Consider the following 14,881-nt stretch of genomic DNA (forward strand, 5'->3'; position numbering starts at 1 on the left):
ACTGCTGGCAGGCGAGGAGAAGGCCGACAATGGCGAGGCCAATTGCGGTGGAGAAGGAGAAGCACGAGAAGAAGTACGAGCAGTCACGGAGGTCGCCACTGTAGGCGAAAACGAGTCCCGCGTAGCAGACGAGAGGTGTCACGCTCCGGTAGTTGGTAGCTGTGTACTTCTTAGTAAAATGGAAACTGAATTGATTAAAGTCGCTTAACTAGACTGGTCCTTCCCTTGAGTCCTTCTAGTACTACTCCTGTAGACGACAATGATCTGCTTCACGTAGATGAACTTCAACTTGCTGTTCGTGGACACGGTGCCTGTGCCGTGCCCCAGCTCACCACACGTTGTGGCTTCTTCTTCCAGAGCTGCTGTCCTGGAAGACTCGCGTACAAGTCCACGCCACAGTCTCTTACGCTGTCGTGGACGCCGTCTGCTGACAAGAGGGCGCGCACCAACTGCGACGGTAGACGTAAGGGCCGCTTACTGGCGGTCGGGAAGCGACGAGGGAAACTGGTGATGGCCAACATGTTGCTCGGGGGTGCTGAAAAGAGGACGTGACGGGCGCTAAGGCAGGGGGCACTTGTGCGGTCAACGGACGGTTCAAAAATGAGCTTTATGGTGAAGCTGTCTGGACAACTGCCGTTCCGCCGCTGGACGTTGCAACGGAGCATAGTGAAAGCAACTTGTAGCATGTCGCATGATTTTGACGATCGACTGACTGTGAGTGTATCCATACTCCGTGATCGCATGATTAGACACGGACATCATCCTTACGTGAATCCCATGCGAAATACGAAACGAAGTGAGGGCAAGAAGTAGAGCAAGAAATGGAAGGCTGATACCCGACAATGCAATAGCGTATTGTCTTAGTGCAATTTTCGGCCCGAAAGTGGATCTCAAAACTATCTATAACGACCGATTTTACTGCTTAACAGGTAGGAAATGCTGCCAAGATACCAGTGGAAATGGCTGACTCTTTTTCCATCAGTGATCACGATCGTCGAGTGATTACGGTGAGTGGCGCCACAGAGTGAAGGTCATTGCAGTTGCCTTTTTCCATCGCCGGAATGGCCTTCGTAACAACTCTTTTGGAACGAGTTGCTATATAACCCTTGTCGTAAACATCTTTGAACTACCTGTCTTCCTTCAAACTCGTACATCAGTCTTTTCCTCCGGCATTGTTAGGTGGTGGGTATTGCAGATCCGTTACAAGGGACCTCTCTGAGGCCGATCTCCGTTCCCACCCCACTGGGTCTTTATCTTCCGCTCTTGACAGTAGTGCACCTGAGCTGCAGAGCTGCACTACTGTCTTTTAACAACCTAGCTATCCACCAAGGTTACCCAGGTAAAGGATGGAGAATAGATATTGCACTTTGGCTTCAGATTTTTGTATTTAGGTGTCGTTGTTGCAAACTTATACAAATTAAATGCAAGCTCAATTGTGACTGAAACTGATTGCGATTTGAGCTTGCATAAATTTGAAGAGATTTTTTATTTTACTTGTAAAAGTGCAGATCGTAATCGCCATTGAAGCCCACGTTCGTTTCGCGCCAAACCCCTCACAAGCCATGGTCTGTGCCATGGCCTGCATGTCATAGTCAAGGTTTATTTCTACAGGCAAGTTACCGTGGCACGGTCCGTATCGATTCGCACCAGCGCACCTTGTACAATCGGGAGTGACTGGGCAATCGGTATGGTCATTTTGGACGGTTCCTCTTTGACGCTCGAAGAGGCGTTTACATATCCGCTTCAAATCGACCACCCCACCGCTATAGCAGTCGATGGCAGGCAAGAGCAACGATAAGTTCTACAAGACCGTCGTGTTCGCCGAGGACATGACGGACGCCATGCTCGAGAAGGCATTGAGCACCGCGAGAGATGCCTTCCAACTGCAAGTCACGGTGCGTCTTGTTGGACGCTCGAAAAAGCATGTTTTTGGCCACTACCTAACTACCTAACGTACGTCTGCAGTCGGAGAAGACGTTCTCTACCATTGCCGAGTTTGTGCGCCGCAATATGGAGAAGGAATATGGCCGCGGCTGGAATTGCGTCGTCGGCTCGTCCTTCGGCGCCTACGTGACGCACGAGATCAAGACGTACGTCTACTTTAGCGTCGCAGCGGGAGTCTCGGTGCTCGTCTGGAAAACCTAGCTGTATACAAGAGCTAGTGCATTTCACACACCATTCTGCTAAAATACACAATAAACCGGTCCTTTACCCATCCTGCCATCCATTTCCATTTTGACATGCTGCCGGTACGCCCGATGCTGCGTCGCTTCTCCACGGCACCCACGGGCTTCCGCAGTCTACAACTGCCTGTGGGTGCTTCAGACTCCTCGTTGTCCGCCTTGACACCGACCTCCGCAGCTTCAGAGCTGCCAAAACTGCTGTGTTTGCCGTCCACTTTCGGCTCCGCGGCCAGCGATTTCCGTCTGCAATACACCAGCGCACAGCTCACGCGCAGCTTCGCGCTCTATGGCATTGACCCACGCGCACCTGAGCAGGACTTTGGACGCGGACGTGTCGAGCGTGATGCTGACGACGTTTTGCGCGCGGCCGACGCCCTAAAGCTTGAGCACTTCTCGCTGCTGGGCTGCAGCCACGGCGCCAATGTGAGCGCCGTAGTAGCAGCCAAACAACCTGAGCGAGTATCGCGTCTAGTGTTGGTGAACGGCAACGTACGCAGATCTCGAATAGACTGACGTGCAGCTGCTGGAGTCTGAAAAATCCTCTGTTGTGATGTGCTGCAGGCGTTCGTGAGCGACGAGGACCTGGAGGACATGGAGGAGCATGCGGACGTGAACACGTGGCCCAAGGAGATGCGCGAGGCAGCAGAAGCCAAGTTCGGAGCTCAAAACCTGCAGGACAAGTGGGCCGGTACGTGCATGGACCTGTTCGTTTTGCATTGTTTTGTGGCTAATGTTTTGCTGCTACACCAGAGATGCTGGAAGCGCTTCGCCAGGTGGAGAGTGAGGACGGCGGCGATCTCATTTGCGGCCATCTGCCGTACATCAAGTGCAAGACGCTGGTGGTGTCCGGCGGCCAGGACAAGTTCGTGCCTTCGTTCCACGGCGAGTACCTGAGCGAGCGCATCATGCATTCCCGACTCGAAGTGCTGGCGGAAGCTGGCCATGATCTTGTGCTGTCCGAAGCCGAACGCTTCAACACGTTATTAGAGACCTTCTTGAAGGAACCCGACGACAAGCTCACGCAGAGCCGGGAATTCGTGGCCGTACCTTCAAAGGCGTAGAATAGCAAGAGCAAAAGGATGAGAGTGCAAGTCGTCTAGGGAGTAGACAGTCAAAACAACGCACACACAGGCACGCTTGCATTTACATAGAGTCTCATCTTAAGCTCCCGCCTCCGTTCGGCCATTTAGCTACTTGAACTACTTACTATACGCTGATCCTCACAGCTCATGCAGAAAATGAAGTTGATGTGGCGGTCGCAGTCGCCATGGTACTCGGCGTCATGGACAGCGACCGACTGTATACCTGCTGCGGTTGCTGCGGTTGGTAAGGGAATTGCTGCTGCAACATGGTTTGTTGTTGTTGCGGGGCATGCTGCTGGTAGTTGACGTAAGCGGACGCCTGGTTCAAACTGGCCCGGCGTGTCGGATCATAGTACTCCTGCTCCGAGCCCTCGCGAGGCGGCGAGGCCATCATAGAAGGCGTCATGGCATACGACGGCATGCTCATCGTGCGCTTCAATGGCGCTACACTGCCGTTCACTGCCGGTGCCCCGGTATAATAGCCGTACCGGGCCCCAGCGTACGCGTTCGCCTGGTTCGGACTGAGACCCATGGTCGCACCCGCAGCTACGCGAGAGTCGTCCTCTAGAATACCCTGCAGAAGCTCGCCAAAGCCCTCTTCGTCGCCAAAAGGTGCCGGCGTGAGATGTTCGTACTCCGACGGGTGGTGCGGCTGCGCAGCCTGCGTGTACTCGATGCCGTTGTTGCCGTACACTGGAGCGTATGATCCGTACTGCTTGGCTGGGTTCTCGTACCCATACATATGAGAAGACATCGTAGGCAGCGTTGATAACTCGGACTTCACGAATTGTGGGGCAGCGTACGTCCGCGTGACGGGCGTAGGGAGTGGACCGCTTGACACGCTACGGACGCGCTTGGGCGGGTTCGAGGTGGCCGAAGACGAAGCCGGAGCAAAGCTTCGAGTACTGCGCAGTTGAGTCGGTGAACCAGCATTGATCATGTGCTCCGACGGCTTGAAGTCCAGCTCGGACTGGCCCATGCTCCGTAGTCGCAGCACGGCCTCATCGTAACGCATTCCGCCCAGCGCCTTGCTGATCTCCATGCGACGGTTGTATTCAGTCTCCTCCACGGACTTGGCGAGGTGCCACTGGTCCTTGCCACAGCGGCAGTGTTTCCCTTCTGCGCCCTTATAGCGGCCCGCCTGGCTCGAGAGCGAGCTGCCGCTGGTCGGTGGCACTACGGCGCACTCACAGCAGTGGAACATTTGCTTGGAGCGGAAGGTGCCCAACCAGTTGGATTTAAAGCGCGGAAACCAGCTCTTGCGGTCGCGGGTCTTTTCAGGTCCGTCGCCGGCGTTATTGGAGCTGTAGCTAGTGCCGGTTTGGTGCACGCTGTCACTGGCCGGGTCAGCCGACGCCGACGCGCAAGCTGATAATCCGTCAGTGTAGGCGTACTCCCTGCGGCGCTGCTGCTGGTGTTCATTGTCTCCAATATCGCTCCACGAAGACATCAAGGCGTGCAGGACGGCGGTTGAAGATGCAGTCGCGCGCTGCTCGAGTTGAAGCGCGACCATGGCTCTGGCCACTGCGTCTGGTCTGTTGCCGTGCGGTGCCACGCGTTCAGCACCGGAGCACTAATGACACCTTCGATCTCGCCTACTGCGACGTCGTACGGCAAGCAACTGCTACAGTTCTGCCTCCGTCGAGCGCTGCGAGCGTTGACAGGGAAAGAGAGAAAATGAGCATCACGAGCCAGTCAGCTGGTGGAGCTCCTACTGATCGGCTGCCGGGGAGGACACTCTTCCTGTTGGCAACGGACACAGACGGCCCACACCCATCGCACACCGAGCTCCCGAGGGCTAACCTCCGGATCGAACGAGGCTGTCCGCGCCAGTCGAGAACGGCACCATTTCTAGCCTCAGTTGCGACTGCCGAGGTGTTGCGAGGCGATGGTCGTGGCCGCAACAAGTGCATACAGAGGTCGGAGGCTGGCCAGAGGCATCGTAAAAGGTCAAAGTACATGTAGCAGGGCCACGGACCTACGCCCACACCGCAGCCGCGAGTAACAAACTGCAACGACTGCTGTGAAGATCACCGCGCTTTGCGCCGGCTGGGCGCCACGCTGGCCGAGCGGCCACGCCTCGACTTCATAGTCGGATCAAGGAGAGTCTCCGCCGATTTGTTGTCGCCACTGGATCTCTTTGTCCATTCGATTGCGCCCGTTCGACGCGAAACAGTTACAGCACGGTTATAAGGCCGCAGCGGTAGACCAGAAATACGTCTGGACAGCGCAACAGCAGCGCGAAAGAACAGGGAATAAATCCACTTTGAAAACGCCACTATAGACGAGGCTTTACAACTGTCTCGACGCGAGGAGAAATAGAACGCTGATCAACAAAGACGAGGTTGAAGTTGCACACTTTTTTTTGCATATCTATTCACGAGCACTGGTCGGGCACACTTTGCCGATGGCAACACGAGCATCGCGAACCCAGCTCTGCCTTGCAGCACCGAAGCGATGCTGGGCTAAGTGGTCGACTTGGCCAGCATGCCACTGGCAGTTGCCACCAAGGTGTAAGTCTCTCGTCTTCCCCATTTCGGTTGTAGCATTTCGGTGTGGTGCGCCAGGCAGAAATGGCTCGATCCCACGTCTGCTACACGCTGCGGGAAGTGGTGTGCCGGGAGGTTGAGGCACAACGTCATCGAACTGCCCGCAAGTCAAGTGAAGCTGTCAAAGATACCGGGAAGAAGGACCCTCTTGGAGATCAATCACACTATGATTCACACGGCCGGCTTCCCAACCGAGTGGCGCCAATACTGTAGATCGTTCATTTCCCATGACTACCATCCATCCTCGCGAGTGTCAACAACAGCCGATTGAATTGACACCGTAAAGGTCTCCACTGCGAGGAGAGGTCCGCGGTTGCTGCTGTTCGCGCAGTTCAAGCGCCGCATATGGGCAGTCGTCCGCTCGAGGGGTAAGTAACGAGGTCAAGCTCGACCAGCGGGTCCCTACGCCAACAGCGATTGCATTGGTCCAGCTTGTGGCGGCGCATTCTCGACCTCCCGGCCTGGTTAGTTTGGACTGAAGCAGCTTGCAGTGATCCTCGCCCGCTTCAACATGCCCCTTGCTCAAATCGCGGTGCTGTTGCTGAGGGAAGTCAGCTTGAAGAGCGAGAGAACGACCAGCTGAAGCAGCGTCGCCGATATATGCAGACCTGCCGATCCCGCACTGTGCTCGGCCGCAGTGGCGTGCCGGTTGCTTGACTCCATGTTGGCCGTCAACCGGAGCTTGGTCAAAGCTCGGCGCTTTGGCGCCAAGCGACGAGGACGCAGCTCGCTTAATCGAACCGCCAAGCGCCTTTACGGTGAGCGTCACCGCGCAAATCCTGCGCCAGCTTCGCCGACTGGACTTCTTGCAGCAGGCGAACACGCCGAGGCCCGAGATGGCGGCTTTGCAGTCGCTTGATGCGCTGACCTACTTGACGCAGCCGGGCTGAGGTGGCTTCAAATTCCTCCTCGAGGTCCGAGGAGCTCAATCCGTTGAGGCCCCATCAAGGGATCCTCTCCTTGCTCTGGCGCCGCTCCGGCACTACGGTAATCAAGCTTAAAGTTTGGCTGCCTACGTTGACGTGGGTCAACAGTGTCGGCGCGAACGTCCGGTCTGTCTGAAGCACGAGCTGAGTTAGATTTGCAGCGCGTGTTGACTTAATCACTCTTGATTAGCGCAAGGGGCACAATGCTTGACGCGCATCTCGGTGGCGTCGGACACGCCGCGGCGTCGCCATGAACGGCATGTCCAGTGTGCAGCTTTCAGGGAGCCAGCTGTGCTTACGGCATGGAACTCCGCACAGCGCAGTGCTGTTGCCGTGATCGGATCTCGTTCGCCGCTCGACACGCGCCTTGCAGTGACTGCAACATGTCCGTCTACTTACGTTTACTAACTTCAATACGATTTTCCTAGAGTGCACGTCTTCTTCGACGCAGCGAGACCTCGAACTCGTCGTCCGAGCCCGAGGACACCTCGGACGAAGCCGTCGCCTCCTCCTTCTCGCGCAGCTTTTCACTGCTAATAATTATGCCGTTGCTGATCTGCCGCGTCTCCTGGCCTTCCAAACGCTCCACCGGTGCCTCCTGCTCGCTGCTGCTGGGCCAGTTCTCAATGGCCGGCTCTAGAATGAGCTTCTGTGCCACAAACAGACTCGCGTCCCGGTTGTTCCAATAAATGACGTGCGCCGTGAGGGCGAATAAATACTCGTTCGCAATCTCGATCTCGTTCTCCTGGAGCGAGTAATCGATGGGGAGACCTTGACACAGCCGACCGAACACCGCGACGTTCTCTGTAGTCTCATCGCCTTCTCGTTCCTCTCTTTGCTGCTCTTCCTGAACCTCGTCCGGACGCCGTTGCAATTGATACGGTTGTGTTACGAGAGCAAGCGCATCGGACAGCGGCGTCATGGAAGCAGGGCTTTCCACCAGCCCCACGCTGTGCGCTCCGGCTAGCACTTGGCGCTCGAAGTCGCGACGCCACTGACGAAGCGAAGCCCACATGGCTCGGAACGAGTTACGCAGTTGGTACTGGAAGCGCAACTTGCCCTCAAACGTGCGAATGATCGCGGCCTTCGAGTGAGCGCGCGCCGGGTTCATAATGGGCTCAATACGATACGCCACCGGGTCGTACGGGTGGTAAATGTTGAATACTCGACGACATCGCGGCAGCTGGAAGTCGCGATCGAGCTTCTGTCCACGTACATTAAGAAACAGACCCACGGGCGAGCCGAAGCAAAAGAGATCTTCCACGTCGAACGCAAGCTTTGGGACCAACGGGACAGCGCCATTGACTCCAGTTGGGACAGCACTAGATGCAGGAAGTGTGTGCTTCTTCGCTGCTTTGGTCTTCTTAGCCGTGTTTTTATGGCGAGACGCCATAGTCCTGCCGGTGCGTCGGGTTTTGGGAGACACACGTCGAATGGAGTCTTGCTTTTCCTGATCCGTCTGATGCAATGAATGTGGCGAGTTTCTCCACGTTCCGTTCGTACTTGACATCTCCGACATCGACCGTGAGCGGCGCTTCAAACTCCGATTGGCAACGACGTTATCGAAGCCGAACATGTTGTCAGTCGGCACGCCATTGACTGCGACTTCTCCATCGTCGCTACTTGTGCTGCTACCATCCTCGTCCCCGTCCACGTCTTCTTCGTCGCTGCTGCCTTCGTCGTCCGTGCACCGTGTGCCTTCCGATTGCTGCATGTACACTTGCTGATGATTGAGAATATCAAAGCAGATGATGGATCCAAGCGAGTGGGCAACAATTGACACTTTCTTGCGCTTCCCTCCACCTGGACGACTCAATTCCATCCAGTCTGGATGACGCGACTGGAAGAGTGTGAACACGCGGTTCATTTCCTTGGCCACTTCGTCCAAAATGACCTGGTGGAACAAAGGCGACATGAAGAAGAGCACGTCCAGAACTGTGTCGTTGGCCAGCTCACGAAGCTTAGGGATGGCCGGCAATGTCACGTCTCGAATGAGTTGATCCAGACCCTCCATGTGCAGCTTCGAGTGCCACTCAATAGGCAAGAACTCCACACGCGGTTGGCGTGTAGCCTTCTTCTCGTCGTCTTCAGTGGCATCTTCCGCGTCTTCTCCATTCAAGTGAGCGAAGTGCGCCGAGCGTAGAGCTTCACGGTTCAACTCCCGTAGTGTTGTCGAGCAATCGATGATAGAGCGCAGCGTCACCACATTGATCAGATCAAGCGTCTTCAGCGCGTCACCGATTCCATGTACGATCAGTACAAGATGCTCGATCTCCTCTTCAATGTCCTTGTCATCCTCAGTTACCTTCAGCGCATTACCTGTAGCTGGATCACATTCCATGGCATCTTTCCAGAGCTGCAAGGTACTGGGATCAGCACGAACACGCGGATCTCCACGATACACACGACGTTTACTCGTAAATGGCGTCGTTCCAGCCAACAAGCGCTTGTACTGCATGATGTCCTGCGGGCCTTTGAACTCCACCAAGTGGCCTTCCACTGGGATGCTAAGAGTGCAGTCCTTCTCAACCCGAGCTGCCAGAACCGCCTCAGTGAGACTGGCACGGGAGCTGAAGAAACCACGTGGCTTCTGTGCCTCGATATCCATCAGTCGCTGCTTCTCGAGCGCGTACAGCCCCAAGTAATATACGAAAGCATTTTCCAGAACTGTCGCTGCCTCTGTGTTGTATGGAGCTAGACCGTAGTTGCGTTGAGCGTAGACCCAACGAGAACGACACACGATAATTTCCTCTAGCGCTGGCCAGTACACCGGCGTCATACGCATGCTCTCCAAGTCTACTTCATGCCGACCTTCGTCCACTAAAACGACGCTGGAAGGCCCCGTGGGGCCTGGAATCTTGCTCTTCTGTTGCTGATACCATCGATATTTGCGTTCAAGTCGACGACCCTCGTGAGCTGGAAACTCAATCCAACCGCCTGACCCCGATACGCCTGTAGTGCTGGCATTGACACTTGAATTGGTAGACTGGGTAGCTGTACTGGTAGTATCCGACGCTGACTTGGTACGTCCATTCAATCCACTGGGCAATACTTGCCCATTTCCACTCGTAATGTCAACCTTCTTGTAAAACCAAATAGGGAATGCGTTTGCATCCTGTTCCGCCAGTTCAGCCGTCAGGGCTTCGTTAGCTGCAACCTGTTTCGGGGTTAGAGGGACACCGCCTGCGTCCGGGAACTCGCGCTGTAGGTCAGAGTACAACATTTCGTTTTGTAGTTTGATAGTAGCCAAGAACTCGAACAGTTTGTAGTGCGACGCGATGATGCGCATCCTCTGATGCACAGATCTGATCACTTCACTGCGTCTTGAAGCACTCAGCGACTCGTAAGGTCCTCGTCCTAGAATGTTCCATTGCACCATACTCAAGTGTTGATCCAGTACTTCTGTGGCCGAGTACAAATGCTCCACCAGCGCCTGTACACGCGTTGTGCTTCCTTCCAAGAACAAGTCCGTCCTGTCTTCGATCTCGGCTCTGGACGGGAACACGATATGACTGGGAAAGATGACAACGTATCTCACTACACTCTCAGCCGCTCCCAATGGCGGCAGCACCACATGCCTCAAGAAGAAGCTGCGTCGCATGGAATTCTTGGCCACAAAGTAGAGCTCCGGCAGCTCTTCACTGGTCACGAACTGCGCGAACCCCTCGACGCCACGCAGGAAGGGCACGGCCACTTGACTCTGAAGTGGGGTGAGTGGGCCCGGGAGTCGCGTGGTCTCCACCTTCACCTTGATGCGGTAGAACAGTCGTTGGCCTGTGCGGGTGCATGTCAAGCGTAGCTCCACGATCCGGTCGTGCGTCTGCGTTGCAGTATCCACGACACAGTCACGCGTTGCGCCGGCTGCACGTTTCACCAGATCGGGGGCACGGCGTACGAGGCTGCTGGAGATCTGGCCGCACAGGGCCAGCAGGAACGGGAAGGGCGTGAAGGCCGACAGCGTACTCCACACGAAACCGGGCGACGCGCCGTCATGACGCTCCGCCATGTCACGCCGGGCGTCACGGACCATCTCCGCTACATGGTACATGGGCTACTGCTTCAATGGAACTGGGGGCTTGGCCTGGATGCACTGGGGGTGGATGCTGTCGGCTAGTGACGGGCGCCACTCTGGAGCATGACGGCGTGGCGTTCTCTCTCAGTTTCGCAGCTGATCTCACTGGATGGCTACGGATACTGTAATTTGTAACAAGGTTCTTCGAAGTATTACGAATATGGCCGTGACAGCTCACTTCAACTGATTGACAACCGTGGAATCGAACAGTTGGAGAGCATGTAAGCGGAAAACTAAGACGAAGGAAGCGCTGTGATGCAAGCTGTCTATAGCAGGCAACAACTGAGAGAAACACAGATGAGGTAGTGCGAGATTTGGCGATGTATTGGCGGTTAGAAACCCGTCGTCGTAATCGATAATGTAGCGCTACACGCTGCTCTACCGCATCATGGTGAAGAAGACGAAGGTGTCCATCTTGGCCCGCTCTTCTTCCGAGACGGAGTACTTGGTGGGTCTGTCGTAGGCCCTACGGGATGTGGACAAATCAGCGACGGGGCCAATGCTAGAGGCCACATTCTGATTGGCGGGCGTGCGACGGCTGGATGAAGACTGGAGTGAGCGCTTGGCAGCCTGCGACGGCAGCACCAGGGCGATCAAGTCTTTCAACACAATGGGCATCTTTGGCGGTGCGGGGCTTGCAGCTGCTGGCGCGTAGGCTTCCAGACCGGATGCTCTGGGTTACGGCGAAGGCGCTCGGTGGTATTTTCTATTATGGTAAGGGAGATCACGCTGCACCGAGACCACCAGAAAGTGGTTACTAACCTGCATGGGACGTGGCGTTTAGTTATTCGCCTGCGTCGTCGCGTGGTGCTCGATCGGATCGCGGCTGGACTACCATCCGATGATGGACATCGCGTCGCGCGTGACTCGTACACGTATGCAGCGCTGTCACTGCTGTGGCTTCTTCGACTTGATGGAGTGGCGAATCCACAAACGTCGATCTCACTGGATGAGGACACCCGAGAGTCCTTAGCATCCATGAGGACAGTGCTAGCTAACGGGCAGACATCATCACATGCAATTATTACGACTGGGCATATTGGTGTGTTGAATATAGCCATGTTAGAAATTGCGTGTGCCCTACTCGACTAACCGGTGCCTGCATTACAGGCTTTTGGGAGATTATTCCGGCGGCATTGGCGCGTCCAGCTGTACCTGTCCAGACGCAGTGGATTGTGTATCGTCCCCTTCATAATGCTGCACTGGATGATCTGGTCGCCTCGATTCGCAGTGCACCTGGCAGGCGCTTCATTGCGGTGCGTTGGCACCTTGGTGCAGATCTCTATTAAAGTTCGACTCACATGGTTTGCTTTAATGCTGATCCTATCTACAGGACAAGAAATGCTATGGACTTCTTCGCGACGTGCTTCAACGTCCTAATGCGAATGGCAATGCTGCACAGTTGGTCGGGCTTGTAGCAGATCAGCGCTGCAACAGTGAACGTACACGCGCGACCGTGACGTTTCTCGGTCAGCCCACACACATGGCGACTGGTGCAGCTCGATTGCACATGGAGACAGGAGCAACGCTTTGGTTTACGTCGGTGCTGCACAACAAGCGCTTCTACGCGTCGTCCGATCCGAGTGAGAAGCCCTTCCATCTCGTGTTGCGACCAGTATGACCACGTTGCGATAGTTGTTTGCAGTTTTTATTTTCTAGCTGACCGCTGTTTGCCTTCCTTCCAATCCAGATCTCTATGAATGCAGCAACCACAGCGACAACGGCTCAGGAACACGCAACCGAGGTCGTACAGACATACGCATCGATGCTGGAGAGACTGGTGCTCGAGTACCCAGAGCAGTATCTCTGGATGCACGACTTATGGAATGCCAAGCAGCCAACAGCGAATCTCGTGCAGTAGATTTGATTTGGTCACGTTGAAGTGGATAATATAAACCCATTTTGGCCACCAAAAAAGGTTAAATGCATAAACACTCATTTTTGACACCCTTTCGTCCATCGGATCACTCAGCCAAATGGCTCGGCAGCTCACTGTCGTTCGACGGTCGCTGCGGCGCGACGTTCTCCTACGTAAGGCTTGGCCATCAGTTGGTCAGACGTGCCGCTTATTCTCCAGCGTATCCTCTCTCAATGCATCCACATCTGACGTCTCATCTCTCCCTGGAAGTCCCAACATCGTGCACCACAGCTTGGTTACCACTGTGCCCAACCTCCAGGCCTTACAGCGCATGCGATGGCTTCTACAGCAGCCACAGCGTCGCGTCCTGTTGCTCACTGGAAGCTCATCCGACTCACCTGTACGCGTGGCACTTGAGCAAGATTCTCCCGCGTTTGAGCTGGAGCGCCGTGGCCACGGAGTCTTTGGTGTACGCGAATTCAGCCAGCTGCTGCTGCGCGAGAGCGGTCGCGAACGCCGCATCTTCGACCACGCTCAACTAGCAGCACTGTTGCTGCACAACGGAATGGAGCTACCGGGTGCGTCAAGACTCGCGGCCTCGTCGACACTGCAGAGACGCAAAGGAGTACTTGACTTGCTGCAGCTCTTTCGGTTGCTGGAACGGGAGGGAGTCACGCCCGAACAATACGCGACCGTGGCTATTGCATCTGGAGAGCAGGCACCTCAGGAACTGGCAGAGACGTACAGGAAATACCAGGAGCTATTGATGCAGCACAATGCCACCTCTTGGGACGGTCTGGTGATGGATGCGCTGGAACTGTGTGGAGTGCAGAAGGGAAGCGTAGTAGAGCAGGAAGCTACAACCAATGATTTTAGCCGGGAGGTACTAAAGGAGTATACGGACGTGGTGGTGGACGATGTTCAGAGGATGACGCCGGCGATGGCGACGCTTGTTGGGCATTTGTGTGGTCAACCTAGTGTGCAGTCCAGTGCCAGCTTCAGTCGCGTACTGCTTGACGGAGACGAGTGTCCACAGACGCGAATTTTAGAGCAGCAAATACTGAAGACAGCATCGTGTACAGGTCGTGAACGAAGTGTGGCCCGTCTTGCCTTGGAGACAGATGAAATGGCCGATAAAAGAGCAAAGATGAAAGCTTTTGCGAAACAGATCTTGACGCAGGAAGCAGATATCTCTACACCGGCTCCGATTCCTTTAAAGTGCTGGAATTTCGGTACCTCTGAAGCGGAGGAAAGGAGTGTTGGTGCTTTTCTAGCTCAAAAGCTGCAGTCTGATAAAACTACCCAGGCCACTGTGTTGTGCCCCACACACGCCGACGCGAATCGAATCACGCTGGCATTCAAGAAGCAGGGGCTTCCAGTGCAGATGATTGGCGATCAATTTGCGGCTGCAACTAGCTCCACTGGTGCACCTGTCCATTTATTCGACGAGCCTGGAGTGAACGCAGTGTACTCGCTATTATGCGCATTGTGCTTTCCAAGTGACTCACGTCATCTCTATAATGTTTTACGTTCAGATTATTTCGCTTTCCCGGCTGAGTTGCTGTCCTGGCTGATGGAAAAGGAGCACCGGAGTCACGTGGATCTGTTTCCAGTTCTCGAAGCTTTTGTTCAAAGTCAGGGCAAGTCGCTTGGAACTTCTCTCAGTTACAGAGAAGGCGAGGAGCTAGAGCTGCCGAAACCGGTGTCTTCACAGCTCGAAAAAGGCTTGGAGATAGCCGAATCGTTCGTAAATATCATCAAGCGACTACGTGCTGAGTGTCACCAACTATCTGCAGCTGAAATTGTGCAGAGTTTTCTGGAGGACACTGGTCGACTGGATGCACTACTGAAACCCAGCTCCCCTGAACAGGAGCGTGAGTCCTTGGCACTGGCAGATTTCTTGCGAGAACTCGAGACTGCACAAAATGTCGTAAAGAGCGATCAAGTGACGTTTGTTGCGCCATACTTACAGCAGCTAAGGGAGACCAACTTGACCTCGTCTGTTTCGTTGGAGGACGCACCTGATGTTCTTAGTCCAAGCTCTACTGACAGGGATACAGGCATTCGTGTACTTCCGCTTACAAGTTACGCACTCGAGTCACTTGCAGCTTCTATGACTGATAGAAAAGACGATAGAAAGCACGTGCTGGTGCTGATGTCTATGCGTGATAGCAAGTTCCCTGGACGGATGAAGCGGCTGACGCTCCCGCT

The 14,881-nt window shown here is 55.0% G+C and overlaps 9 protein-coding genes across 11 annotated transcripts; 6 read left to right on the forward strand and 3 right to left on the reverse strand.

The window, feature by feature from the left end:
• Positions 1–29: 29 nt before the first annotated feature.
• Positions 30–552, forward strand: PPTG_19201 (hypothetical protein; the record flags this gene model as incomplete). The annotated part of the gene is made up of 2 exons (XM_008917572.1): positions 30–73; positions 213–552. 2 exons carry the CDS (start codon positions 30–32, stop codon positions 550–552), a joined length of 384 nt encoding a protein of 127 aa, XP_008915820.1.
• A 1,154-nt stretch (positions 553–1,706) lies between these two features.
• PPTG_19202 (hypothetical protein) lies at positions 1,707–2,223 on the forward strand. Its single transcript, XM_008917573.1, has 2 exons — positions 1,707–1,895; positions 1,966–2,223. The coding sequence occupies exons 1-2, from the start codon at positions 1,776–1,778 to the stop codon at positions 2,143–2,145; spliced, it is 300 nt and encodes a 99-aa protein (XP_008915821.1). The 5' UTR covers positions 1,707–1,775; the 3' UTR covers positions 2,146–2,223.
• PPTG_19203 lies at positions 2,212–3,356 on the forward strand. Of its 2 annotated transcripts, none has more exons than XM_008917574.1 (3): positions 2,212–2,672; positions 2,745–2,871; positions 2,934–3,356. In XM_008917574.1, exons 1-3 carry the CDS (start codon positions 2,241–2,243, stop codon positions 3,242–3,244), a joined length of 870 nt encoding a protein of 289 aa, XP_008915822.1. In that variant the 5' UTR covers positions 2,212–2,240; the 3' UTR covers positions 3,245–3,356. The 2 variants fall into 2 exon arrangements, with proteins under 2 accessions (XP_008915822.1, XP_008915823.1); XM_008917575.1 differs by having other exon boundaries at positions 2,212–2,606.
• PPTG_19204 (hypothetical protein) lies at positions 3,283–5,061 on the reverse strand. Its single transcript, XM_008917576.1, has one exon. It carries the CDS (start codon positions 4,776–4,778, stop codon positions 3,411–3,413), a length of 1,368 nt encoding a protein of 455 aa, XP_008915824.1. The 5' UTR covers positions 4,779–5,061; the 3' UTR covers positions 3,283–3,410.
• Positions 5,062–5,730: 669 nt separating this feature from the next.
• Positions 5,731–5,907, reverse strand: PPTG_24534 (hypothetical protein; the record flags this gene model as incomplete). Its single annotated transcript, XM_008917589.1, has 1 exon — positions 5,731–5,907. The coding sequence occupies one exon, from the start codon at positions 5,905–5,907 to the stop codon at positions 5,731–5,733; it is 177 nt and encodes a 58-aa protein (XP_008915837.1).
• Positions 5,908–6,159: 252 nt separating this feature from the next.
• PPTG_24535 (hypothetical protein) lies at positions 6,160–7,567 on the forward strand (the record flags this gene model as incomplete). The annotated part of the gene is made up of 2 exons (XM_008917590.1): positions 6,160–6,182; positions 6,421–7,567. The coding sequence occupies 2 exons, from the start codon at positions 6,160–6,162 to the stop codon at positions 6,671–6,673; spliced, it is 276 nt and encodes a 91-aa protein (XP_008915838.1). The 3' UTR covers positions 6,674–7,567.
• PPTG_19205 (hypothetical protein) lies at positions 7,165–10,788 on the reverse strand (the record flags this gene model as incomplete). The annotated part of the gene is made up of 1 exon (XM_008917577.1): positions 7,165–10,788. The coding sequence occupies one exon, from the start codon at positions 10,786–10,788 to the stop codon at positions 7,165–7,167; it is 3,624 nt and encodes a 1,207-aa protein (XP_008915825.1).
• Positions 10,789–10,896: 108 nt separating this feature from the next.
• On the forward strand, positions 10,897–12,762 carry PPTG_19206. Of its 2 annotated transcripts, XM_008917578.1 has the most exons (5): positions 10,978–11,526; positions 11,597–11,854; positions 11,923–12,068; positions 12,146–12,427; positions 12,503–12,762. In XM_008917578.1, exons 1-5 carry the CDS (start codon positions 11,355–11,357, stop codon positions 12,671–12,673), a joined length of 1,029 nt encoding a protein of 342 aa, XP_008915826.1. In that variant the 5' UTR covers positions 10,978–11,354; the 3' UTR covers positions 12,674–12,762. The 2 variants fall into 2 exon arrangements, with proteins under 2 accessions (XP_008915827.1, XP_008915826.1); XM_008917579.1 differs by having other exon boundaries at positions 10,897–11,854; positions 12,146–12,762.
• A 9-nt stretch (positions 12,763–12,771) lies between these two features.
• Positions 12,772–14,787, forward strand: PPTG_19207 (hypothetical protein; the record flags this gene model as incomplete). The annotated part of the gene is made up of 2 exons (XM_008917580.1): positions 12,772–14,672; positions 14,731–14,787. The coding sequence occupies exons 1-2, from the start codon at positions 12,789–12,791 to the stop codon at positions 14,785–14,787; spliced, it is 1,941 nt and encodes a 646-aa protein (XP_008915828.1). The 5' UTR covers positions 12,772–12,788.
• Positions 14,788–14,881: the final 94 nt, after the last annotated feature.

Source organism: Phytophthora parasitica, assembly GCF_000247585.1.
Source record: "Phytophthora parasitica INRA-310 unplaced genomic scaffold supercont2.107, whole genome shotgun sequence".
In the NCBI taxonomy this organism is placed as follows: domain Eukaryota; phylum Oomycota; class Peronosporomycetes; order Peronosporales; family Peronosporaceae; genus Phytophthora; species Phytophthora nicotianae.

Bases quoted from the DNA above. Each gene is read 5' to 3' on its own strand.
- PPTG_19203 (XM_008917574.1), top strand. From the start codon at position 2,241: ATGCTGCCGGTACGCCCGATGCTGCGTCGCTTCTCCACGGCACCCACG. The intron at 2,673-2,744 runs GTACGCAGATCT...GATGTGCTGCAG, and splicing joins TAGTGTTGGTGAACGGCAAC to GCGTTCGTGAGCGACGAGGA. The intron at 2,872-2,933 runs GTACGTGCATGG...CTGCTACACCAG, and splicing joins CCTGCAGGACAAGTGGGCCG to AGATGCTGGAAGCGCTTCGC.
- PPTG_19202 (XM_008917573.1), top strand. From the start codon at position 1,776: ATGGCAGGCAAGAGCAACGATAAGTTCTACAAGACCGTCGTGTTCGCC. The intron at 1,896-1,965 runs GTGCGTCTTGTT...GTACGTCTGCAG, and splicing joins CCTTCCAACTGCAAGTCACG to TCGGAGAAGACGTTCTCTAC.
- PPTG_19206 (XM_008917578.1), top strand. From the start codon at position 11,355: ATGAAGACTGGAGTGAGCGCTTGGCAGCCTGCGACGGCAGCACCAGGG. The intron at 11,855-11,922 runs GTGTGTTGAATA...CCTGCATTACAG, and splicing joins TATTACGACTGGGCATATTG to GCTTTTGGGAGATTATTCCG. The intron at 12,428-12,502 runs GTATGACCACGT...CTTCCAATCCAG, and splicing joins TCCATCTCGTGTTGCGACCA to ATCTCTATGAATGCAGCAAC.
- PPTG_19204 (XM_008917576.1), bottom strand. From the start codon at position 4,778: ATGGTCGCGCTTCAACTCGAGCAGCGCGCGACTGCATCTTCAACCGCC.